The sequence below is a fragment of the Panthera uncia genome, chromosome B1 (assembly GCF_023721935.1).
Source record: "Panthera uncia isolate 11264 chromosome B1, Puncia_PCG_1.0, whole genome shotgun sequence".
NCBI lineage: Eukaryota > Metazoa > Chordata > Mammalia > Carnivora > Felidae > Panthera > Panthera uncia.
The window spans coordinates 70941955-70961577 of NC_064811.1; the positions used below are offsets into that span (position 1 = coordinate 70941955).

A 19623-nucleotide genomic window follows, 5' to 3' on the forward strand; every position below is an offset into this window, starting at 1 on the left:
TAATCTCAAAACAATATTAAATACCTAAAATGGACTCAAAGCTTTGCTACCTCTCATTTCTGTTCCAATATTCAAGCTTCATCTGTAATTCTCTTTCATTTAAACACCTTTTAAATACCCAGTAAAGTTTTTTTTTTAATATAAAAAATGTTTTTAATTTTATTAAGTAACCGACTTTAAACATCCTGGGAGAAAAACTAGAAAAAGATAATTCATAAGTCAACCCATTCCTGTAGAGATGTGCAAATTACCCTATTGATGTACACAGTTTAAAGACCTTACATCTAGCCTCATTCTAATAACTGATTCCACTTAAAGACATTAAAATCATGACTCCCTGCTCTTCCTAAACATTTCAGTAATAGTTAACACACAAAGTGTTTAAAATATGCATATAATATGTGACAAGCATTGTTAGTTTTACACATACTAATTCATTTAAACTTCTCAAAGCCCCCATGAGCTAGGTAATAGTGTGTGCATGTGACAGATGAAGAAACAAATACCGGAGGCTAAGTGATCTGCCCAAGGCCAAATGGCTAACTGGTGGCAGGGGGGAGTCAAAGCCACACTCTGGCCCCAGAAGCAGCATTCTCAAGCAGTAACACTGCTCCCAGTCAGAAACTGCCTTACTTCTGTAGCATATAGAGTAAATTACCATTCCTCTATTTTATCTACTGAATTATGAGATTCGTCACCTCCAAACAATTCAAACAGTGCGACAAAAATTCACGTCCTTGAGAGGTCATTGTGAATCCAACTTAATGGGCATAGATTTCTAAACATAGTTTTTAATGTTATTAATGTCATTTGTCTAAATGACAAGTTGTTACATACTTGAAATCACAAAACTGAGCTTGAGTACTGAAGGATGGAAGGAGCCTCTCTGAACTTTTTGTACACCTCAACAGTAGCCTTGCAGCTGTTAAACAAGTATAATTGTGAGGCACATGTGGTTGCATTATATTACCTTAATCTGTTGTTTATCCCAAAAGAAACAAAAATCTATTCCATTTCATTTTATTTAGGACTGATTCATATTAATAATTTTTCTTCTAATTCAGAAATGCTAAAACTCTTTAAAAGAACTAGTCATTCCTCCCCACTTTTTTAGAGGACCCCTCAGTGCCCTTCCATGATGCTGAATGACAATCCCATAAATGAAAAATCTAGTTAATGATATTGTACGTAAGTAATGTTTTAACTGCAGAGTAGTTTGTGTGTTTGTTTCTTTGTTTTTCTAACCACAAAACCAGAGGGGGAAGTGTGGGAGCAAGTGGGTGGGGCAGTGACAAAAAAACCTCATGACACATTTCTCCGCCTCCCTGTGTTGGTGGAGAATGTCTGGAGCAGCATTTAAATTCTGGGAGGTCCTGGCTGTCAGCAGCAAGAAGAGAAGGCCAGGACTGCCACACTGTCCAGGACTGGGCTCTCTTCTCAGCAGCCACAGACCAAGGTAAGCCCGCAGTGCACTGTCCTATATACTCAGCTTCGTTTCAGGGCGAAGGGCAAGTGGTAAGGAAGAGTTTAACTGTAAAGCTGTTATGCAGACTTGTTCTTGTCTTTTCATTGAGCATGCCAGATACATTACAGATTTCCTGGAGGAAAGGTGACTGGCTGTTTTGAAAGCCAGTCGTCTATACAACTCAGAAACACTTTGAGTCCTCAAAAGAACTAACACTATTTCTTCCAATCAGAAAAAAATAAACATTCTATGCCCCTTTCAAATGTTTCCATATACATTAGTTTTAATGGACAGATGGTTGTGGAAGCATTTAAAAGGAAAAGGATCTTTAGTGGTAATGTAAGCTAATAATAATGCTATTTTTTGATGATTTAATGTATCCATCCTATTTTCAAGGGGAAAAAAAACCTCCCTGAATATTTTACTTCTGTATTTAGCCGTTAAATTTTTCACCAAAATACTTGTATGACACTATGTAGACTTGTTATCATGAATAGAAAAGCTGTTGACTGTTTTCAGTGTTTTGTTTTTTGTTTCAAATTTCTAGAATGTCTTTCTTAAATAACTGAGTTTTGAGATGGCTTCATTTTACCTAAGTAGTATCTTTTTAATAATTTAAGAATCACATTTAACATGCATGCTTGAAAAATGGAGAAAGCAAGTTTCTTTCTGTAGTTTTATGTTCTTTCTTTTTGTGTTTTTCTTCTCTAAGAAATGAGTATACTAACACTAGCTTATTATTTTAATTAAATTACTAATGATCTGTTTGTAGGTTTAGACAGCTGGAGATATCAGGTAGTATTGGTATAATCCCTGGAACTCTAAATTTTAAAGTTAAATATAGACTCGTAACATTCCTCTCTCCCTTACCCAATAGTGAGAGATGGAGAATAGAGGTGGCATTACAAATATTAGCTCAAAAGACCATAGTGAACGAAACAAAAGTTTTCTCCAAAAGGAAGAAAATGTTCTACAAAAAATATATTTTATTTGTAATTATTTTGTAATGTGGTAGCAAACAAAGGTATCACGGTTTTACCCTACAAAGAGATTAAATATTCCTTACAAAATGTTTTGCAGGAAAAATAACCATGAGAATTGCAGTGATTTGCTTTTGCCTCTTGGGCATTGCCTACGCCATTCCAGTGAGTACAGCTGAATCTAAAGGAAATTTCTCAAAATACATGAATTGTGTGCTCCCATGTGCTAAGAACACATTCACATTGTAATCTTTCTTCATCTTTTCTGTTTCAAAGATTAAACAGACTGATTCTGGGAGCTCGGAGGAAAAGCAGGTAAGCATCTTTTAGGTTTATCATGTCCTTAAATTAGTTATGCAGTTGTACAGGAGGCACCACAAACATATTTGTTGCCATTTTACTTATTTTCATAGTCATGCTGTTAATTGGTAAGTACTGACTGCCTGCTTTCAACCCAGGCCAATACTAAGTACAGTCACAGATGGTCCTCAACTTATGATGGTTCAATTTACAAGTTTTCAACTTTATGACGGTGAGAAAGCCATATGCATTTAGTAAAAACCATACTTCAAATTTTGAATTTTGACCTTTTTCTAGGCTAACAATACATGGTACAATACTCCCTTGTGATGCTGGGAAGTGGTAGTGAACTGCAGTGGTAGTGAACTGCAGTCTTCAGCCGGGTACATGATTACGAGGCTAATCACCAATATGCTTTCAACCATTCTGCACCAATACAACTATTCCGTTTTTCACTTTCAGTACAGTACTCAGTACATTACATGAGATATTCAACGCTTCATTATAAAATAGGCTTTGTGCTAGATGCTTTTACCCAACTGCAGGCTATGTAACCATTCTGAGCAGTTGAAGGTAGGCTAGGCTAAGTTATGACACTCGGTAGGTTAGGTGTATTCAATGCATCTCTGTATGACCTACCATATTTTCAACCTGCAATGGGTTTATTGGGACATAGCCCTTTTGCAAGTTAAGAAAGAGTTGGATAGGTTTTAGTAAGTATATGCTCTTAACATCAAATTAGATTTTTTTTATATAATAAAATAATGCTCTAGGCCATTATCACTTATGTAAGATGAATTCTATGAAGTCATGTGACTTTCTTTCCATGAGTCAACATACCATGCTAGACGTAGAAAATTCCACCCTTTAGTAAGTTTAAAATTTGTCTCACATACTGGATAGTTTGTGTGACTCTAATATTCAAAATATCTTCTAAGATATTTGCTAAGAAGCCCATTATAAAAAGAAAGTCGTTTACACTGTTTAGATCTTGTCAGCTAACTTTAGATAACAATTCTCTACCCAAACAGAAGACCAGATCAAACCCTTTATTACAGCTTTTTGACCAGCACCATAGATATATGTGCCTCTCCAAAACAGGTGAAACTGTGCCAGCCAAACAACAAATGGGCATTGTCCTGAGGAGCTCAGACAAAAAGGCACAGAGCTCAATGCCAGATGAACAGAATAAAGGCCGTAGAGAGTTGCCTGGGGTCACTGAGAATAGATTGCTTAATGAAGACATTTAGAGAAATATTGCTGTATGCACATTTGGGTGTGCAAGTAGGTGTTATAGGCATGTCCAATTATTTGAGAAAACAAGTATTGAATCACAATAATAAGCCAGAAAAATTAACATTTCCAGAAAAGATAGAGGTCACACTATCTGAGGCAAGAATTAGTGCTTTTAAGAGAACAAATATGGTACATGAAGCTATGACAGTACAAATTACTAAATGTCAGGGGATTCAACCTTCCAGAATCCTAGAACCTTAGAACTAGTAGGAAATATGGGAAAGTTAATAGGAAACACCTCTGGAGATGAACACTGGTTATTTGTGAGTGTTAGGACTATTAGGGGGTTTAGTCTCCTTACTTTGTTCATCTATATTGTCTCCATATTACCTTGTTTTAAATCATAAATTGAACTTATAAATACATTCTCTATGAGCCCATATTACATGTCTCATCAGGAAATATATATATTAATTATTAATTATATGTAAGTTCTAACATATTTGTATATAATCTTTATATACATATTTGTATATAATCTTTCCAAGAGGGAAACTTGAACTCATCTAGACCGGTAGTTTTCATATCGTTTTTAGGCAAGGAACCCCTTCTTTCAGCAAATGCTTTGAGAGAAGCCCACTGTGAATCTGCTCTGGTTAGAGCCAGCCGGCCTTGGGGAAACCCCAAGTGCCCCTGACTGGCTGCCTCCCCGCCCCTCCCCCACTCGGTGGCTGGCTGTGAAAGGGACTCTGTGGAACCACCAGGATTCTCATTCTCAATGACAGGGATGTGAAGGGATTGGCTCTGGGTGATACAGCCCATCAGATGACACTTACTCAGAGCAACTTCCGTTCCTCTGCACTAGGATAATCATTTTCCAGATAAATAACTTGGCTAGAGGAAAAACCATTCATGTCTCTGGCACCTTAGAGCAACAGAACTGTGTGATGATGTTAATATTCTATTTCTGCACCGTCCACTCAGAGAGCAGCTAGACACATGTGGCTATTGAATGAAAAATGTAGCTAGTGCAACTGAGGAACTGAATTTTTATTTTACTTAATTTTAATTAAATAACCACATGTTATATAGCTGGAGGATACCATATCAGACAGCACAGCCTTAGAGAGTTCCCCCTTGTTCCATAGAGGAAACAATGAAGATCACCACTAATTAAGGAACTTCTGCTTTAGCTGTGTTTTATCTGAGAGGAAATTTCAGCTAGCAAGCACAGGACTGCGCAGTATTCAGTATGCACAGAATGCATCAGTGCAAAGAGCCAGTTTGCCTGGATTTGAACCCTGGCTCTGCCACTTTCTACCACTAACCTTCCTTGTGGTTGAGTTTCTCCTGATCTGTAAAATGAGAATAATAATGATACTCATCTCACAGGGTGTTGAGAGGATTAAATGAATAAATATTTGTAAATCACTTTGAAAGAGTGCCTGGCCCACAGTAAGTGCTATGTAAGAGTATATTAAATGAATCTCGGGACACCTGGGTGGCTCAGTTGGTTGGGCATTTGACTTTGGCTCAGGTCATGATCTCGCGGTTCGTGGGTTCCGGCCCCTCGTCGAGCTCTGTGCTGACAGCTCAGAGCCTGCTTCAGATTCTGTGTTCCCCTCTCTCTCTGCCCCTCCCCAGCTTGGACTCTCTCTCTCTCTCTCAAAAATAAATAAACACTAAAAAAAATTTTTTTTGAAGAGTATATTAAATGAATCTGCAATGCAAATAAATGCTAAAAGAGGTATCTAAAGCTCTGGTTGACCATATACATGCATATTATTCTTATCCATCAAGGTCAGTGAAGTGTAGTTGTTTTTTTCAGCTTATCTCTTAGAGATCCTTTATGTTTCTTTTTTTAATAATGACAAATATACAACATTTTTTGTAGCTTTACAACAAATACCCAGGTGCTGTAGCTACATGGCCAAAGCCTGACCCATCTCAGAAGCAGACTTTCCTAGCACTACAGGTATTTTTAATTTTAACTAATTGTAAAAATTAAATTTTTCACAATTAGAAAACAGCAACAAGAAGTAGCCATCATGCAGGCCATTTGGGCCAGTTAAATGGAGCCTTCTAGCCCTTGGGTAAATGTGAGCTTCGGCTAGCAATTGATCTGGTCAAGTGGCTTCCTCCCACTTTAAGCCACCCACTTTTGAGGCTGAAAACTGAGAACTGCTTGGGACAGCAAAGGCTGACTGTTGAATTAAAATGTTAGGCACGTTTGATGTTCACTGCCTGATATGTGTCCCTCCTTCTTCAGAATGCTGTGCTCTCTGAAGAAACTGATGACTTCAAACAAAAGGTAAGTTCTCACCTCGAATCAGAGGCTGACCATGCCTTAGAGAGATGAAAGAAGCCACTCTTCCTCCGAATGACATTGCCCAGGTTCAAGTCTGACAAGATTCTGTTAGCAAATTTCCCAGTAAATTGCCAGTCTAAAACTTGCTCAGAAGAAAAACATGTATTTACCAAATGGCAGAAATATCAGATTTCTTCAGATAAGTTTAGGGTGGAAGGAAGTGTTTGCCAATGTCTGTTATTTGAAATACTAAGCCTCTTAACATTTTATTTAAGGTATTTTGAAGGTGTTTTTTCCAATATCCGATAAGCACCTAATTAATGCCTATGAAAGCCAAGATTTTGTCTCTAGGAACATTACTGTTCCTAACATAACTGTTTATGTGACAACTATCCTTTTTATTAGGACTATTAATATATTTGCTAAACAGAGAGATAAGTTAAATTTGTTTTCCTTAAGATCTGTTTGAATATGTTAAGAATCTCTAATTAGGAAAGCTACATAAATAACCCAGTATATTTGCGAATCAGAAGTTTAATAGACATTAACTGGTTAATTTAATTGACAGCTTTGAGCTGCAATTTACCCACCTTTTGTTTATCATGCTAATAAGGAGGTGGTTTTAGGTTTCGGTGCATGCATTAATATATGGGTGCTCCAATATCCTGAGAATTCTTATTTCAAATAGAACAAATAACCTCACAATTATGTATCTGTATTTATTTCATCATTGAATTTGGTCAGTTAAATAATATCTAATATGAACGAGGAAAAGCAATGTTATCAGTTTAAACGTCATACTCACATATATTGCTTGAAATTGTCTATGAAAATAATTGTTTATGGAAAATCAAGCAAAACACCTCAGATTATGATTCCACTATCCTTGTGTTAAAACGAAATTGGAAGATACTCACATTTGCTCCTAAAAGTCACTGAGTACATTGTTCTGAAGGCAAAGATTCTGAAAACAAAATAGTTTGAAAGACACTGTAAAGACTAAGGGAAAATAAAAACTTTACCCGAATTTTTCTGGCCATCTTGATTTTTAGACCCTTGCAAGTAAGTCCAATGAAAGCCATGATGTGGATGATGAAGATGATGGAGACGATGTAGATAGCCAGGACTCCGTTGATTCCCATGACACAGATGACGACTCTAACCAGTCTGATGAATCTGATGAACTGGTCACTGACTTTCCCACCGATGTTCCAGCAACCCAATTTTTCACCCCAGCTGTCCCCACAAGAGACTCATATGATGGCCGAGGTGATAGTGTGGCTTATGGACTGAGGTCCAAATCTAAGAAGTCCCACAGATATGAGGACCAGGTAAATCCTTTAACAGACACATCAGATATTTATGATTAGAGCCCAATTCTAGGAACTCCAGGTGTGCATATGCACATTCATTCATTCAGTTAGCATTATTAATTTATGACTCTAGAACACAAATATTTTTCCCATTGGTGATTTTATGTTTAAGGCCATGCTATTTCTCCCTAATTTTGCCTCTCAATCACAATGCTCTTTTTCCAAATCCTGGCTATAAAGCATTTATTCTATTCACTTTTTTAGATTAAAGGAAAAAAAACTTTGGAAAACAGCAATTATCTTCACAATATAATGGTCATGTTTTGAAGCTAAATACCTAAGATGAATTGGAGAGTGGCAAATGACACTAAATGTGTAGTGGAAGAATCTGTATTTGACACATAGCCTTGCCATTTACTATTCATTTTACTTTTTAACTTTCAATTCATTTTCCCTTTATGTAAAACAGGGATCATGAGACCTAATTCATAGTCTTCATCATATGCATAATTGATGTACCTGTTAAATTAAAGGAGATGAATATGTGAAAAGGCTTGGCAAAATGCAAAGTAACATGCTAGTCTTGGTTTTTGCTTTGGCCAAATTTAGACAATTTTTAGTATAAATTGGCCTAAAAGTTAGGAAGCAGAATTACAACGCGCCCATCCCTGACTATTCATTTCATCTTTCTTCCATTTGTTCTGTGATTCAGTATCCTGATTCTACAGAGGAGGACTTCACATCACTTGTGAAAAGTCAGAGTACGAAAGATGACTTCAATGCCGTCCTCCTTTCCCACACCGTGCGGCGGTCTCCTGACAGGGACAGCCATGTGAAGGACAGTCAGGAAACAAGTCAGGTGGATGACCACAGTATGGAAACCAAGAGCCGCAAGCACTCCAAAGAGTATAAGCTGAAGGCAAGTGATGAGAACAATAAGCATTCCCATGAGATTGGTAGTCAGGAAAGTTCTGATGTCAGCAGTGAGCTTGTTGGCCAAACAGTTCAAAGCAGTGAAAAGGAGCTAGACCAACACGCTGAGAGTGAGGAACAAGATAAACACCTGAAATTCCGCGTTTCTCATGAATTAGATAGTGCATCTTCTGAGGTCAATTAAAAGGAGAAAGTGCAGTTTCTTACTCTGCTTTAGTAAAAAGAAGAAAAATACATGATAGCAAGATGGGAGACAATATGAAATGTTTATTTCTCAGCTTAGTTGGTGAATGTATATGTATATGGATCTGGAAATAGATACTATTTTTGATCATTCGTTTAGTGTGTCGCTTCATGGTAACATCCTTGTAAACTAAAGCTCCAGGGTTTGGTCTATGTTCTTTCCATGTAAGAAATACAAACTATCACCGCATTTTAATGTTTGCTATTCTTTTATGAATGGAAATTTATGTAGAAGCAAACAAAATACTTTTACACACTTATAAAAGAGAATATAAAATTTTATGTCACTATAATCTTTTGTTTTTTAAATTAGTGTACATTTGGTTGTGATTACTTTTTGTGTGTGTGAATAAATCTTATACCTCAAGTATAATGAGAGTTTGGTGGTATCTGTGGCTTTTCTTCCCCCCACCCCCAGCTTTATTGACATAAAAATGACATATAACATTGTGTAAGTTTAAGGTGTACCACATGATGATCTGATACACTTATATACTGAAAAATTATGACCACCATAACATTAGTTAACACCCTCTATCTCGTCACCTCCTCTATCCTATCACATAATCATCACTTTTTTGGGTGAGAGCGTTTAAGATGCACTGTCTTAGCAATCGGTTGCTTTTCTTATTTTTATTTTTTCCCACAATTGCCCAGCCGTTAACAAGTGTAACTATTTTAATGAACCTGCTAAACTTAGTAGAGAGCAATCTAGGGTCTTCTGGATTAACTGTACAGTTTCCGGCTGAGCTAAAGTTCCTAGTTAAGGTAACAGAATTCAAGTGGGGGGTGATATTCAGCCAGGAATTCTCCAACCATGCAGGACTCCACAGGCCACATACTCCCAATGGAGCACCTTTTTCTAATTTTCACAAAGCTGATACGAAAGCTAATGAAAGCCTGTATGCAATATGCAATCACAAATCAATTTTATTGTTTCACTCACCATTAATTTGCTCAGCAAATTTATTGCTTTCTTGCCCTTGGAAGAAACCCTGATAGATTCAGTAGCTATTTTTTCCCATAGCTATTTTGATCCCTCATAGATAATAATCAGTTCCCTTGTACTGGAAAATTGTACTGGAAAATTCTTAAATGCAGTTTCAGGTAATAATCAAGATTTTCAATTTCATTCAAAACTAAAAGTTCTGGAAGCCTGAAGTTGAGCAAGCATTTTTAGTTCCATGGCTTGCTCCTCTGCTCTTTCTGAAACTAGAAATCCCATTTGGAAATTTAAAAATTCTTTATTAAATAACTTTTAGGACAAAGGGGGAAAAATTAAGAATTTATAAAAAGGAATTGTATGAAAACACAAAACCAATAGAGTATAGTTAAATCAGTGATCACAGAAAATCCATAGCCTTAAAATGCTGCAGCTACAAACACATTAATAAAAAGAAAATAAATTGAGCTCCCATCTTCAAAATTTGAAAAGAGCAAAAGAAACCAGAAGGAAGGAGATAATAAATAAAAGAGCAAAAGTAATGAGGTAGAGAACAGAAAAATAGTAGAAACTAATAAATAAAAATGTCTTCTGTTTGTGAAAAACAACAACAACATAATAGATAAACCATGAACCAACCCAGGGCACCTGGGTGGTTCAGTCAGTTAAGCACCCGACCTCGGCTCAAGTGATGATCTCATAGTTAGGGAGTTCGAGCCCCGTGTTGGGCTCTGTGCTGACAGCTTGCAGCTCACAGCTTGGAGCCTGGAGCCTGCTTCAGATTCTGTCTCTGTCTCTCTGCCCCTCCCCTGGTGGCGCTCTGTCTCTCTCTCTCAAATATAAATAAAACATAAACATTAAAAAAAATTTTTAAGTAAAAAAAAATAAAAACCACTAACCCAATAAAGGAAGAAAGCACAAATAAGAAACAAAAACAAGGAGATAACCAATGAAAGGTAAATTTTTAAATATCAAAAGACTACTTTATACAACTCATACAAATAAAATGGAAAACCTATATGAATTGGATTATTTTCTAGGAAAATACAATTTACCAAAATTGACCTTGCTATACATGGAAAGCATAAATAGACAGATTTCTATAAAGGAAAGAGAAGAAGTTATCAAAGAACTAACTGTAAAAATTAGACCCAAATGATTTTACAGGGGAATTCTATCAAACTTTCAAAGTCCAGATAAGCCCAATATCATTTAAATAGTAGCACAGAGGGAAAACTCTCATATGATCTTTATGAAACAAGTATAATTTTAACACCCAAACCTGGTAAAGATTACACACACATGCAAACACACATAGACACACAAGAGAAAACTATAAAGCAATCTCACTCATGACTAGGAATGGAATAATCCCAAATAATGTAAAATCAAGTTTAAGGAGTGTATCATAATTGAGGGGTGAGGTTATTCCCAGACAACGAAGCTTGAATATTAGTAAATACATTAGCAGTTCATCATGTAGTTAGATCTAAGGAGAAAAATGTTGATTAGATGTGTAGATGATAGAAAGGATTTTGTGTTAGTGAGCTATTACTACTGTGAAAATAGTAACAAACACCCCCGATATCTCAGTGGCTTACCACATCAAATATTTTTCTTTTTTTCACTCTCCAGTCTGTGGGTTGGCAAGGGTGGTTATGCTTGAGGCTGCAGGACGGATTCAGGTCTACTCCATATTCTCCTCTATTTGGATCATCAACTACTCAGGGCATGTCTTTCTGATGGTAGAGGCAGAAACACAAAAGGGGTGAGTAGAAACATATGATGCTTTGGACTCTGAACTTGACAAACTACTACTGTTGATCAAATTCCATCGTTTAAAGCAAGTCACATGCTCAAACCCAAAACCAGTGTATAGGTAAGTAGTCTCTCCCAACAATATATATCATGATAGAAGAAGGGAAAAAAGAAATAATTGTGAACACATAATAAAATGTAGCATAGCTTTTGACAAATTTTAACACTCATTCTTTTTTTTTATATGAAATTTATTGTCAAATTGGTTTCCATATAACACCCAGTGCTCATCCCAACAGGTGCCCTCCTCAATACCCATCACCCACCCTCCCCTCCCTCCCACCCCCCATCAACCCCCCGTTTGTTTTCAGTTTTTAAGAGTCTCTTACGTTTTAGCTCCCTCCCTCTCTAACCTCTTTTTTTTTTTTTTTTACTTCCCCTTCCCATGGTCTTCTGTTAAGTTTCTCAGGATGCACATAAGAGTGAAAACATATGGTATCTGTCTTTCTCTGTATGACTTATCTCACTTAGCATAACCCTCTCCTGTTCCATCCACGTTGCTACAAAAGGCCAGATTTCATTCTTTCTCATTGCCACGTAGTATTCCATTGTGTATATAAACCACAATTTCTTTATCCATTCATCAGTTGATGGACATTTAGGCTTTCCATAATTTGGCTATTGTTGAAAGTGCTGCTATAAACATTGGGGTACAAGTGCCCCTATGCATCAGCACTCTGGTATCCCTTAGGTAAATTCCTAGCAGTGCTATTGCTGGGTCATAGGGTAGATCTATTTTTAATTTTGTGAGGAACCTCCACACTGTTTTCCAGAGTGGCTGCACCAGTTTGCATTCCCACCAACAGTTAACACTCATTCTTAATTTCATAAAAATAAAATTAAAATTAAGAGATACTTTCTTGACATGATGAAATGTTTCACATCTCAGCTCAAAAACCAGCATCACACTTAATGGAGAAACAATAGAGGCAGCATTGGAGATAAGAGCCAATGATCACAAGTATATAGATGTGTAAGATTTGAGAAAGAATTAAATTATATCTCTATATAGATCATGTAATACTACACCTAGAAAACAGAACCAGTACTGAACAATTTCTGTAAGGTAACATAATATAAAATGTACCTGAAACACACATACCAAAATACAAACAGTAACCATTTAAAGATATGTCATTTAATATCAGAACAAAACCAGGGCACCTGGGTGGCTCAGTTGGTTAAGCATCCAACTTCAGCTCTGGTCATGATCTTGTGGTTTGTGAGTTTGAGCCCCGCGTCGGGCTCTGTGCTGACAGCTCAGAGCCTGGAGCCTGCTTAGGATTTTGTGTCTCCTTCTCTCTCTGCCCCTCCCCCACTTGTGTTCTGTCTCTCTCTGCCTATCAAAAATAAATAAATGTAAAAAAATAAAAAAAGCTATATTAGAAAAACTGTGAAACACTTCTGTAAGCCAAAAAAGACTTGAATAAATGGAAAGACATCATTTGTTCTCATATAGGACAACTGAATACCACAAAGATGACAACCCTCCCCATGCAATATATAAATGTAATTCCAATTAAAATGAAGGTAAACTTTTTCCTAGAGTTATGCAAACTAATTCTAAAGTTCATGCGGAAAAATAAACATACAATAATGGAAGGGAAATAAAAGCAGTAAGAGAGGACTAGCCCTAACAAGTATTAAATCAGGCTATAAAGCCTCTCTAATAAAAATACTGTGGTACCGGGGCGCCTGGGTGGCTCATTTGGTTAAGCGTCCGACTTCGGCTCAGGTCATGATCTCACGGTTCGTGGGTTCGAGCCTCATATCAGGCTCTGTGCTGACAGCTCAGAACCTGGAGCTTGTTTCAGACTCTGTGTCTCCCTCTCTCTCTGCCCCCGCCCCCACTCATGCTCTGTCTCTTTCTGTCTCACAAATAAACATTAAAAAAAAAATACTGTGGTACTGGCAAACAAATAGAGTGGGAAGGGAGTAGTAAATCTAAAAACCGACCCAAGTACCTATGAAAATTAGTATATGGCATCTAAGATCACTTGGGAAAAGATGGACTTTTAAATAAATGATGTTGAGTGACTGGATACCCATTTGGGAAAAGATAAAATTGGGTCCATAACTCACACTGTACATCAGAAAAATCTCCAAATAGACCAGAGATGTAAATTTAAAAGGAAAGTATAAAGGGCACCTGGGTGGCTTAGTTGGTTAAGCATCCAGCTTCAGCTCAGGTCATGATCTTGCAGTTCTAGAGTTTGAGCCTGCATCAGGCTCTCTGCTGTCAGCGCAGAACCCTCTTCAGATCTTCTGTTTCCCCTCTCTCTCTCTCTAGCCCTCCCCCCCACACTCTCTCTCTCTCTCTCTAGTGTGTGCACGCTCTCTCTCAAAAATAAACATTAAAAAAATAAATAAAAGGGAACTATAAAACCATTAGACAAATACACGAGGGAGTTACTTTATAACTTGGGTGTGGGAAAAGCTTTTTAACTATGAGAAGACCCAATCCCCTATCATCTGCTATAAACTAAATGTTTGTGTCCCTCCAAAATTCATTTGTTGAAACCTAATCCCCAACATGAGGGTATTAGAGGTGGGGTTTGTGGGAGGTGATTAGGTCATAAGAGTAGAGTCCTCATGAATGTGATCGATGTCCTTATAAAAGAGACCCCTGAGAGCTCCCTGGCCCTTTTCACCATGGGAGGACAAGGGAAGAAAATGGCTATCCATGATCCAGGAAGCAGGCCCTTACCAGACACCAGCTCTACTGATGCCTTGATCTTGAATTTCCCAGCCTCCAGAACTGTCAGAAGTCAATATCTGTTGTTCATAAGGCACTGAGTCTTTTTGGTACTTTGGTTACAGTAGCTCAAACAGGCTAAGACACCACCGTCCTTGAAGCCATCATTAGTGAGGTACAGCAGTCCCTTGGGACCTGCTTCATTTAGCACTTCATCACAATCAACCACAGGTAATAGCTTTACTAATTGTGTTGTCCCTGCCTGACAAAATACAAGCATCCCTTTTCCCACTGGCGAGCAGCTTAACACTATGCTCAAATCCAAACACATACCGATTTAATTCAGAAACTGTATCTCTGAATGGTGGCATCATTCAAACACTATTCTCTCAACTGTACTAGTCTGGGTTCAATTAGAAAACAGGAAACAGACTACTAATTTGAACAGGGAAAGTTTAACATAAAACATTATTAACTAGAAACAGAATATTAACCAGATGAGATAAAAGAGAACCTAAACAGCATCACAAGGCTAACAGTACCCAAATAAGGGACAATTTGCAAAGAGGGGCCCTCTCCCTAAAACTGAGATTCAGACTTCATTAGAGAGAATGTAGCTATAGCCCAGGAGATGGTAGAGAAGTTTGCTACAGCTGATCCATAGCTGGTGGGCTGAAGTTGGCAAACAGGACACTTCCCACTGGAGATCCAGGAGACTGATGCCAGCAAGCAGGAAACCATGGGCCACCACTGCAGAGCAAAATACTGCAGGCCCAGGTGCCAGAAAAACTAACTGGAGAGTGACTGCCACTGGGCGTTCTTGCACAATGCTTGCACAGGAGGAGCAAAAAAGAGAGGACACAGGCCAGCAAGAGAAGCCTGTTTCCTGCAGTGTCCCTCCAGTGCCATCTACTGACAAAGCTTCCCATTGTGCCAGCTGGCAAAGGAAGCATGTTTATAGGGTCCCATTCTAGTATTACAAAGCAGGACAGCAGTAAACTGATAGCTGTCACAGGCTTTGGGGGTGGGGGGAAGCTGATTCCTGTTCCTTGGGTAAAATGAGTAAAAAATGAGCCAGGGAAATCTCTTCAAGGATAGAATGCAAGGGAGACCTCAAACACAAAATGGGGTCACAACCGAGGGACTCAAGACCCAACTTGAGGATTTCCATTGGCCAAAACTGGAGTAATTTGAGAATAAAAAGAATAATGGCAAAAATGAATTCTAACAGACTGAAATTTTTTTAGTTTCATTAGTATATAGTGTACGCATAGAAGAAGGAAAGATCTTCTTTACAGATGAATGCCAGCTAATAGTAAATGTAGACAGGATGATGAAATTTGAAAATCATTTTGCCACCCACAGTGTACTATTGATTCAGGAAATGACCTCTAATGAATGTTAAAATAATTGCACGAAATGTCACTGGCAACAAGATTATCACCTGGTCTTAGAAGATCATCCCACAGGGGCGCCTGGGTGGCGCAGTCGGTTAAGCGTCCGACTTCAGCCAGGTCACGATCTCACGGTCTGTGAGTTCGAGCCCCGCATCAGGCTCTGGGCTGATGGCTCGGAGCCTGGAGCCTGTTTCCGATTCTGTGTCTCCCTCTCTCTCTGCCCCTCCCCAGTTCATGCTCTGTCTCTCTCTGTCCCAAAAATAAAAATTAAAAAAAACGTTGGAAAAAAAAAAAAAGAAGATCATCCCACAAATTAGTAATTCCAAAGGAAGAAGAGATTTGGTGGTCACCACGTTTATCCAGGAATCAAACTTAGCTTCACAAATGGGACGACTGGGTATATGTCCTAATGTCATGCAATAAGAAACATGCACCATCACCTGTGAAACGTTTTTGTAGAAAAATGTCTAACAGAATCAAATCATAAGAAAACAAACAGACCCAGAGTTTGAGTTACTCTACAATGCAACTGGTCTGAACTTTCCAAAAAGTTAAGTTTCCAGATAAAATACAGAACACTGTGTTAAATTTGAATGTCAGATAAATGACAAGATCATCTTTTAGTGTAAGCATGGAATATATTATACTAAGGGATGATTCGTTGTTTAGTTGACATTCAAATTAACTGAACATTCTGTATTTTTATTTTCTAAATCTTTCAATCCTGGAAAAGAAGGGTGTTAAACTATTCGAGATTAAAAGCATAAACAGGCATAACCAAGGGCAAAACATGACCTTTGTTGGCAGCTGGACTGAGAAAGAAACAAGACTATAAAATACATTTTGGGGACAATTACAGTAATTTGAATATACACAGTACGTTAGATGATATTGTGGAACTATTGTTAATTTTCTTAGGTGTGATCATGGCATCATATTTATGAAATGAATTTCCATATTCTTCAGAAATGTATAAATGAAATATTTAGGAGTGATGTGCCATGGTTTTTGTAATTTACTTTCCATTGATTCGGGGCGGGGGGGGGGAACAGTACACAAGCTAGAGAAACTAATGTGGCAAAATGTATTATTCTTTCAATTTTTCTCAAGGTTTTGAAATGTTGAAAAATTAAGGGTAGGAGGAAAGAGCTAGTAGAATAGAAAAATTTATGATGAATAATGTCCTTAAAATAATTCTTGGGCACCTGGGTGGCTCAGACTGTTAAGCGTCTGACTTTGGCTCAGGTCATGATCTCACAGTTCATGGGTTCGAAACCTGCATCAGGCTCTGTGCTGACAGTTCCGAGCCTGGAGCCTACTTCAGATTCAGTGTCTCCCTCTCTCTCTGCCTCTCCCCCACTCACACTCTGGCTCTCTATCTCTCTCTCTCAAAAAAATAAATATTAAAAAAATATTTTTAATATCTTATACATTGATACAAAAGTATTAGAGCAATTCCTTCATGGCTTACTTCTTACATAAAGTCAAGGAAAAGGAATTAATACATTTTTATAAATAAAAAAACTGTTTAAACTGTGTCCTATCACATATGTATCCATTAATAACCCTGTAGACACTCACTTCGGACGCAATCTGACAATCTTATCATCCTTTTTCCATGTCAATAGCATAACCTAACCAGGATTTGGAACTATTTTTTACTGGTCCCTGGCACAGCCTTTTCCTGCATCTCATACTCAATTTTTCAGGTTTCTAGTAACAATGGTTCCAAAGAATGTTTGATTGTAATTATAACGGTAACAACAAAACTCCCCGGGGGGACAGTCTCCCCTGTGGAGCAGGGCAGAGGCAAATAACTAAAGCAGTTCTGTTATCGATCTGCACTCAGCAGGCAAAAAAAAAGACTTTAAAACCCTGTTTGTAGAGATTGAAGAAAAAACTATTTTCTACTTCACAATTTCATGAGGCAGTTTTTTACACATCTTCAATTTAGTGAATTCACGTACTAAAGCATTATGTATTGTGTTCTCCACTTGCAACATCCAGAACCAGAGTACACATTCTCTAACACATCGCATGTTCAACTGCAGTATTGTTTCCATGCGGTCTCTTTGACTTCATCTATTTTATTCCAAACACCTTAATGATTCATGTCTGACTAATCTAATCTGCTTGTTTTAATCCAAAGTGCAGCTACATATTGCATATTAGGTCCAAATCTCCAATAATATACGCCCCTCCACCCCCAAGTGCAAACAAATAAATGTGGGAGATCCATGAGGCTGAATATACTCACCTAGTCAAATTGAAAGCAAAGGTCAGCAACTAAATAGACAAAAGCTCAGTTGCCTTTGAGAAACTACCAAAAGAATATGGGGCAGACCTAAGGGAAAATTCAAAAGAAGTGTCCTAAAGGTGACCTAAGTATTACCACCACCACTTATATCATATCAAGGTGATACTTTGAAGTTATTATTTGGATATTATTGAGTAAAAGTACAGAAGTTTTGCATGGAAATGATATATCCAACTTCTTGAAGGTGAGAAAGGGTGAGGGGAGGCCTACCCCTAGGTAAAACTCAAATACCTAACTTTCTCCACACATCACCCCTCCTTCTAGATACTGATGGTGGAGAGGAAGGGGATTAAGTGCTAAGGCTGACATGTTCTTCTAAAGAAGTCCCCCATTGTCTTAGTCTGTTAGGGCTGCTATAACAAAAATACCACAAACTGTGTTGTTTATAAATAAGAGAAACTTATTTCTCACAGTCCTGAAGGCTGAGATATCCAAGATCATGGCACCAGAAGATTTGGTGTTTGGTGAGAGCTCTGGTTCATAGACAGCCATCTTTTCACTGTGTCCTCATGTGGTGAAAAGGACTAGGGATCTCTCTGGAGCCTCTTTTATGAGGTTGGTCATTCTGGGCTGAACCCTCCTGACCTAATCACATCTCCCAAATCCCATCACATTGGGATTAGGATTTTAACATATGAATTTGGTCAGGGAGGGAGGCATACAAACAGTTGGTTTGTAGCACTTATCCTCCAGCCTCAAAGCATTTTGAGATGGGTCAAGCAGAATACAGGCAGACTCTCCCTGGCAGTGTGTCCAAAGCCCTTCTGGAGGTGTCAGATCAATAATCTAACCTAACTTAACAAACTAGACAAACAAGAGCAAAACAAACCCAACACAAGCAGCAGGAGGGAAATAATAACTATAAGAGTGGAAATCAATGAAAGTGAAAACAGAAAACTAATAGAGAAAAGTAATTAAACAAAATGCTGATTCTTTGAAAAAGAAATAAAATTGAAAATCCTCTAGCAGGATGGGCACAAAAAAAGAGAAGATATAAATTATGTCAAAATCAAATAGGAGATTACAACAGATCCTGCAGCCATTCAAAGGGTAATAAAGAAATACTACTGTTAGGAGCTAATTGTGCCCCCCCCCCCCAAGTATGTTGAAGTTCTAATTCCTACATCTATGAATGTGGCCTTGTCTGGAAATTGGGTCATTGCAGATGTAATTAGTTTAGTTGAGATGAAGATATACTGAGTAGAGTGGGTTCCTAATCCAACATGACTGATGTCTTCATAAGAAGGCAATTTGAAGACAGAGAGACACACAGAGAGAATACCATGTGACACCAAAGGCATCACATGTGATGTCACAGGTCACCCTGTGACACCAAAGATTGGAGTGATACAGCTGCAAGCTAAGGAATACCACGTGTTCCTAGCAAACCACCAGAAACTAGCAAAAGGAAAGCAAGAGTTCCATTATAGGGCTCAAGAGGAAACAAGGCCCTAATGATACCGTAATTTTAGACTTCTGGTCTCTAGAACTGTGAAACAACACATTTCTGTTGTTTTAAACTGCCTAGATTGTGATATTTTATTACAACAGCACTAGCAAACCGGCACATCTATGAACAATTTACCTTCCTAAGGGGTAAAGAAATAGAAGAAATAAATAAAGAAGAAATTTCTCGGAAGAAATAGAGCAACTCCTCAAAATCAACAAACTACCA

At 37.8% G+C, this 19623-nt stretch overlaps 1 protein-coding gene across 2 annotated transcripts; it reads left to right on the plus strand.

Moving 5' to 3' along the window:
- Positions 1-1353: 1353 nt before the first annotated feature.
- Positions 1354-9151, plus strand: SPP1 (secreted phosphoprotein 1). Of its 2 annotated transcripts, XM_049630859.1 has the most exons (7): positions 1354-1456; positions 2546-2610; positions 2722-2760; positions 5876-5956; positions 6251-6292; positions 7342-7620; positions 8315-9151. In XM_049630859.1, the coding sequence occupies exons 2-7, from the start codon at positions 2557-2559 to the stop codon at positions 8717-8719; spliced, it is 900 nt and encodes a 299-aa protein (XP_049486816.1). In that variant the 5' UTR covers positions 1354-1456; positions 2546-2556; the 3' UTR covers positions 8720-9151. The 2 variants fall into 2 exon arrangements, with proteins under 2 accessions (XP_049486816.1, XP_049486817.1); XM_049630860.1 differs by lacking the exon at positions 5876-5956.
- The last annotated feature ends 10472 nt before the right edge of the window (positions 9152-19623 follow it).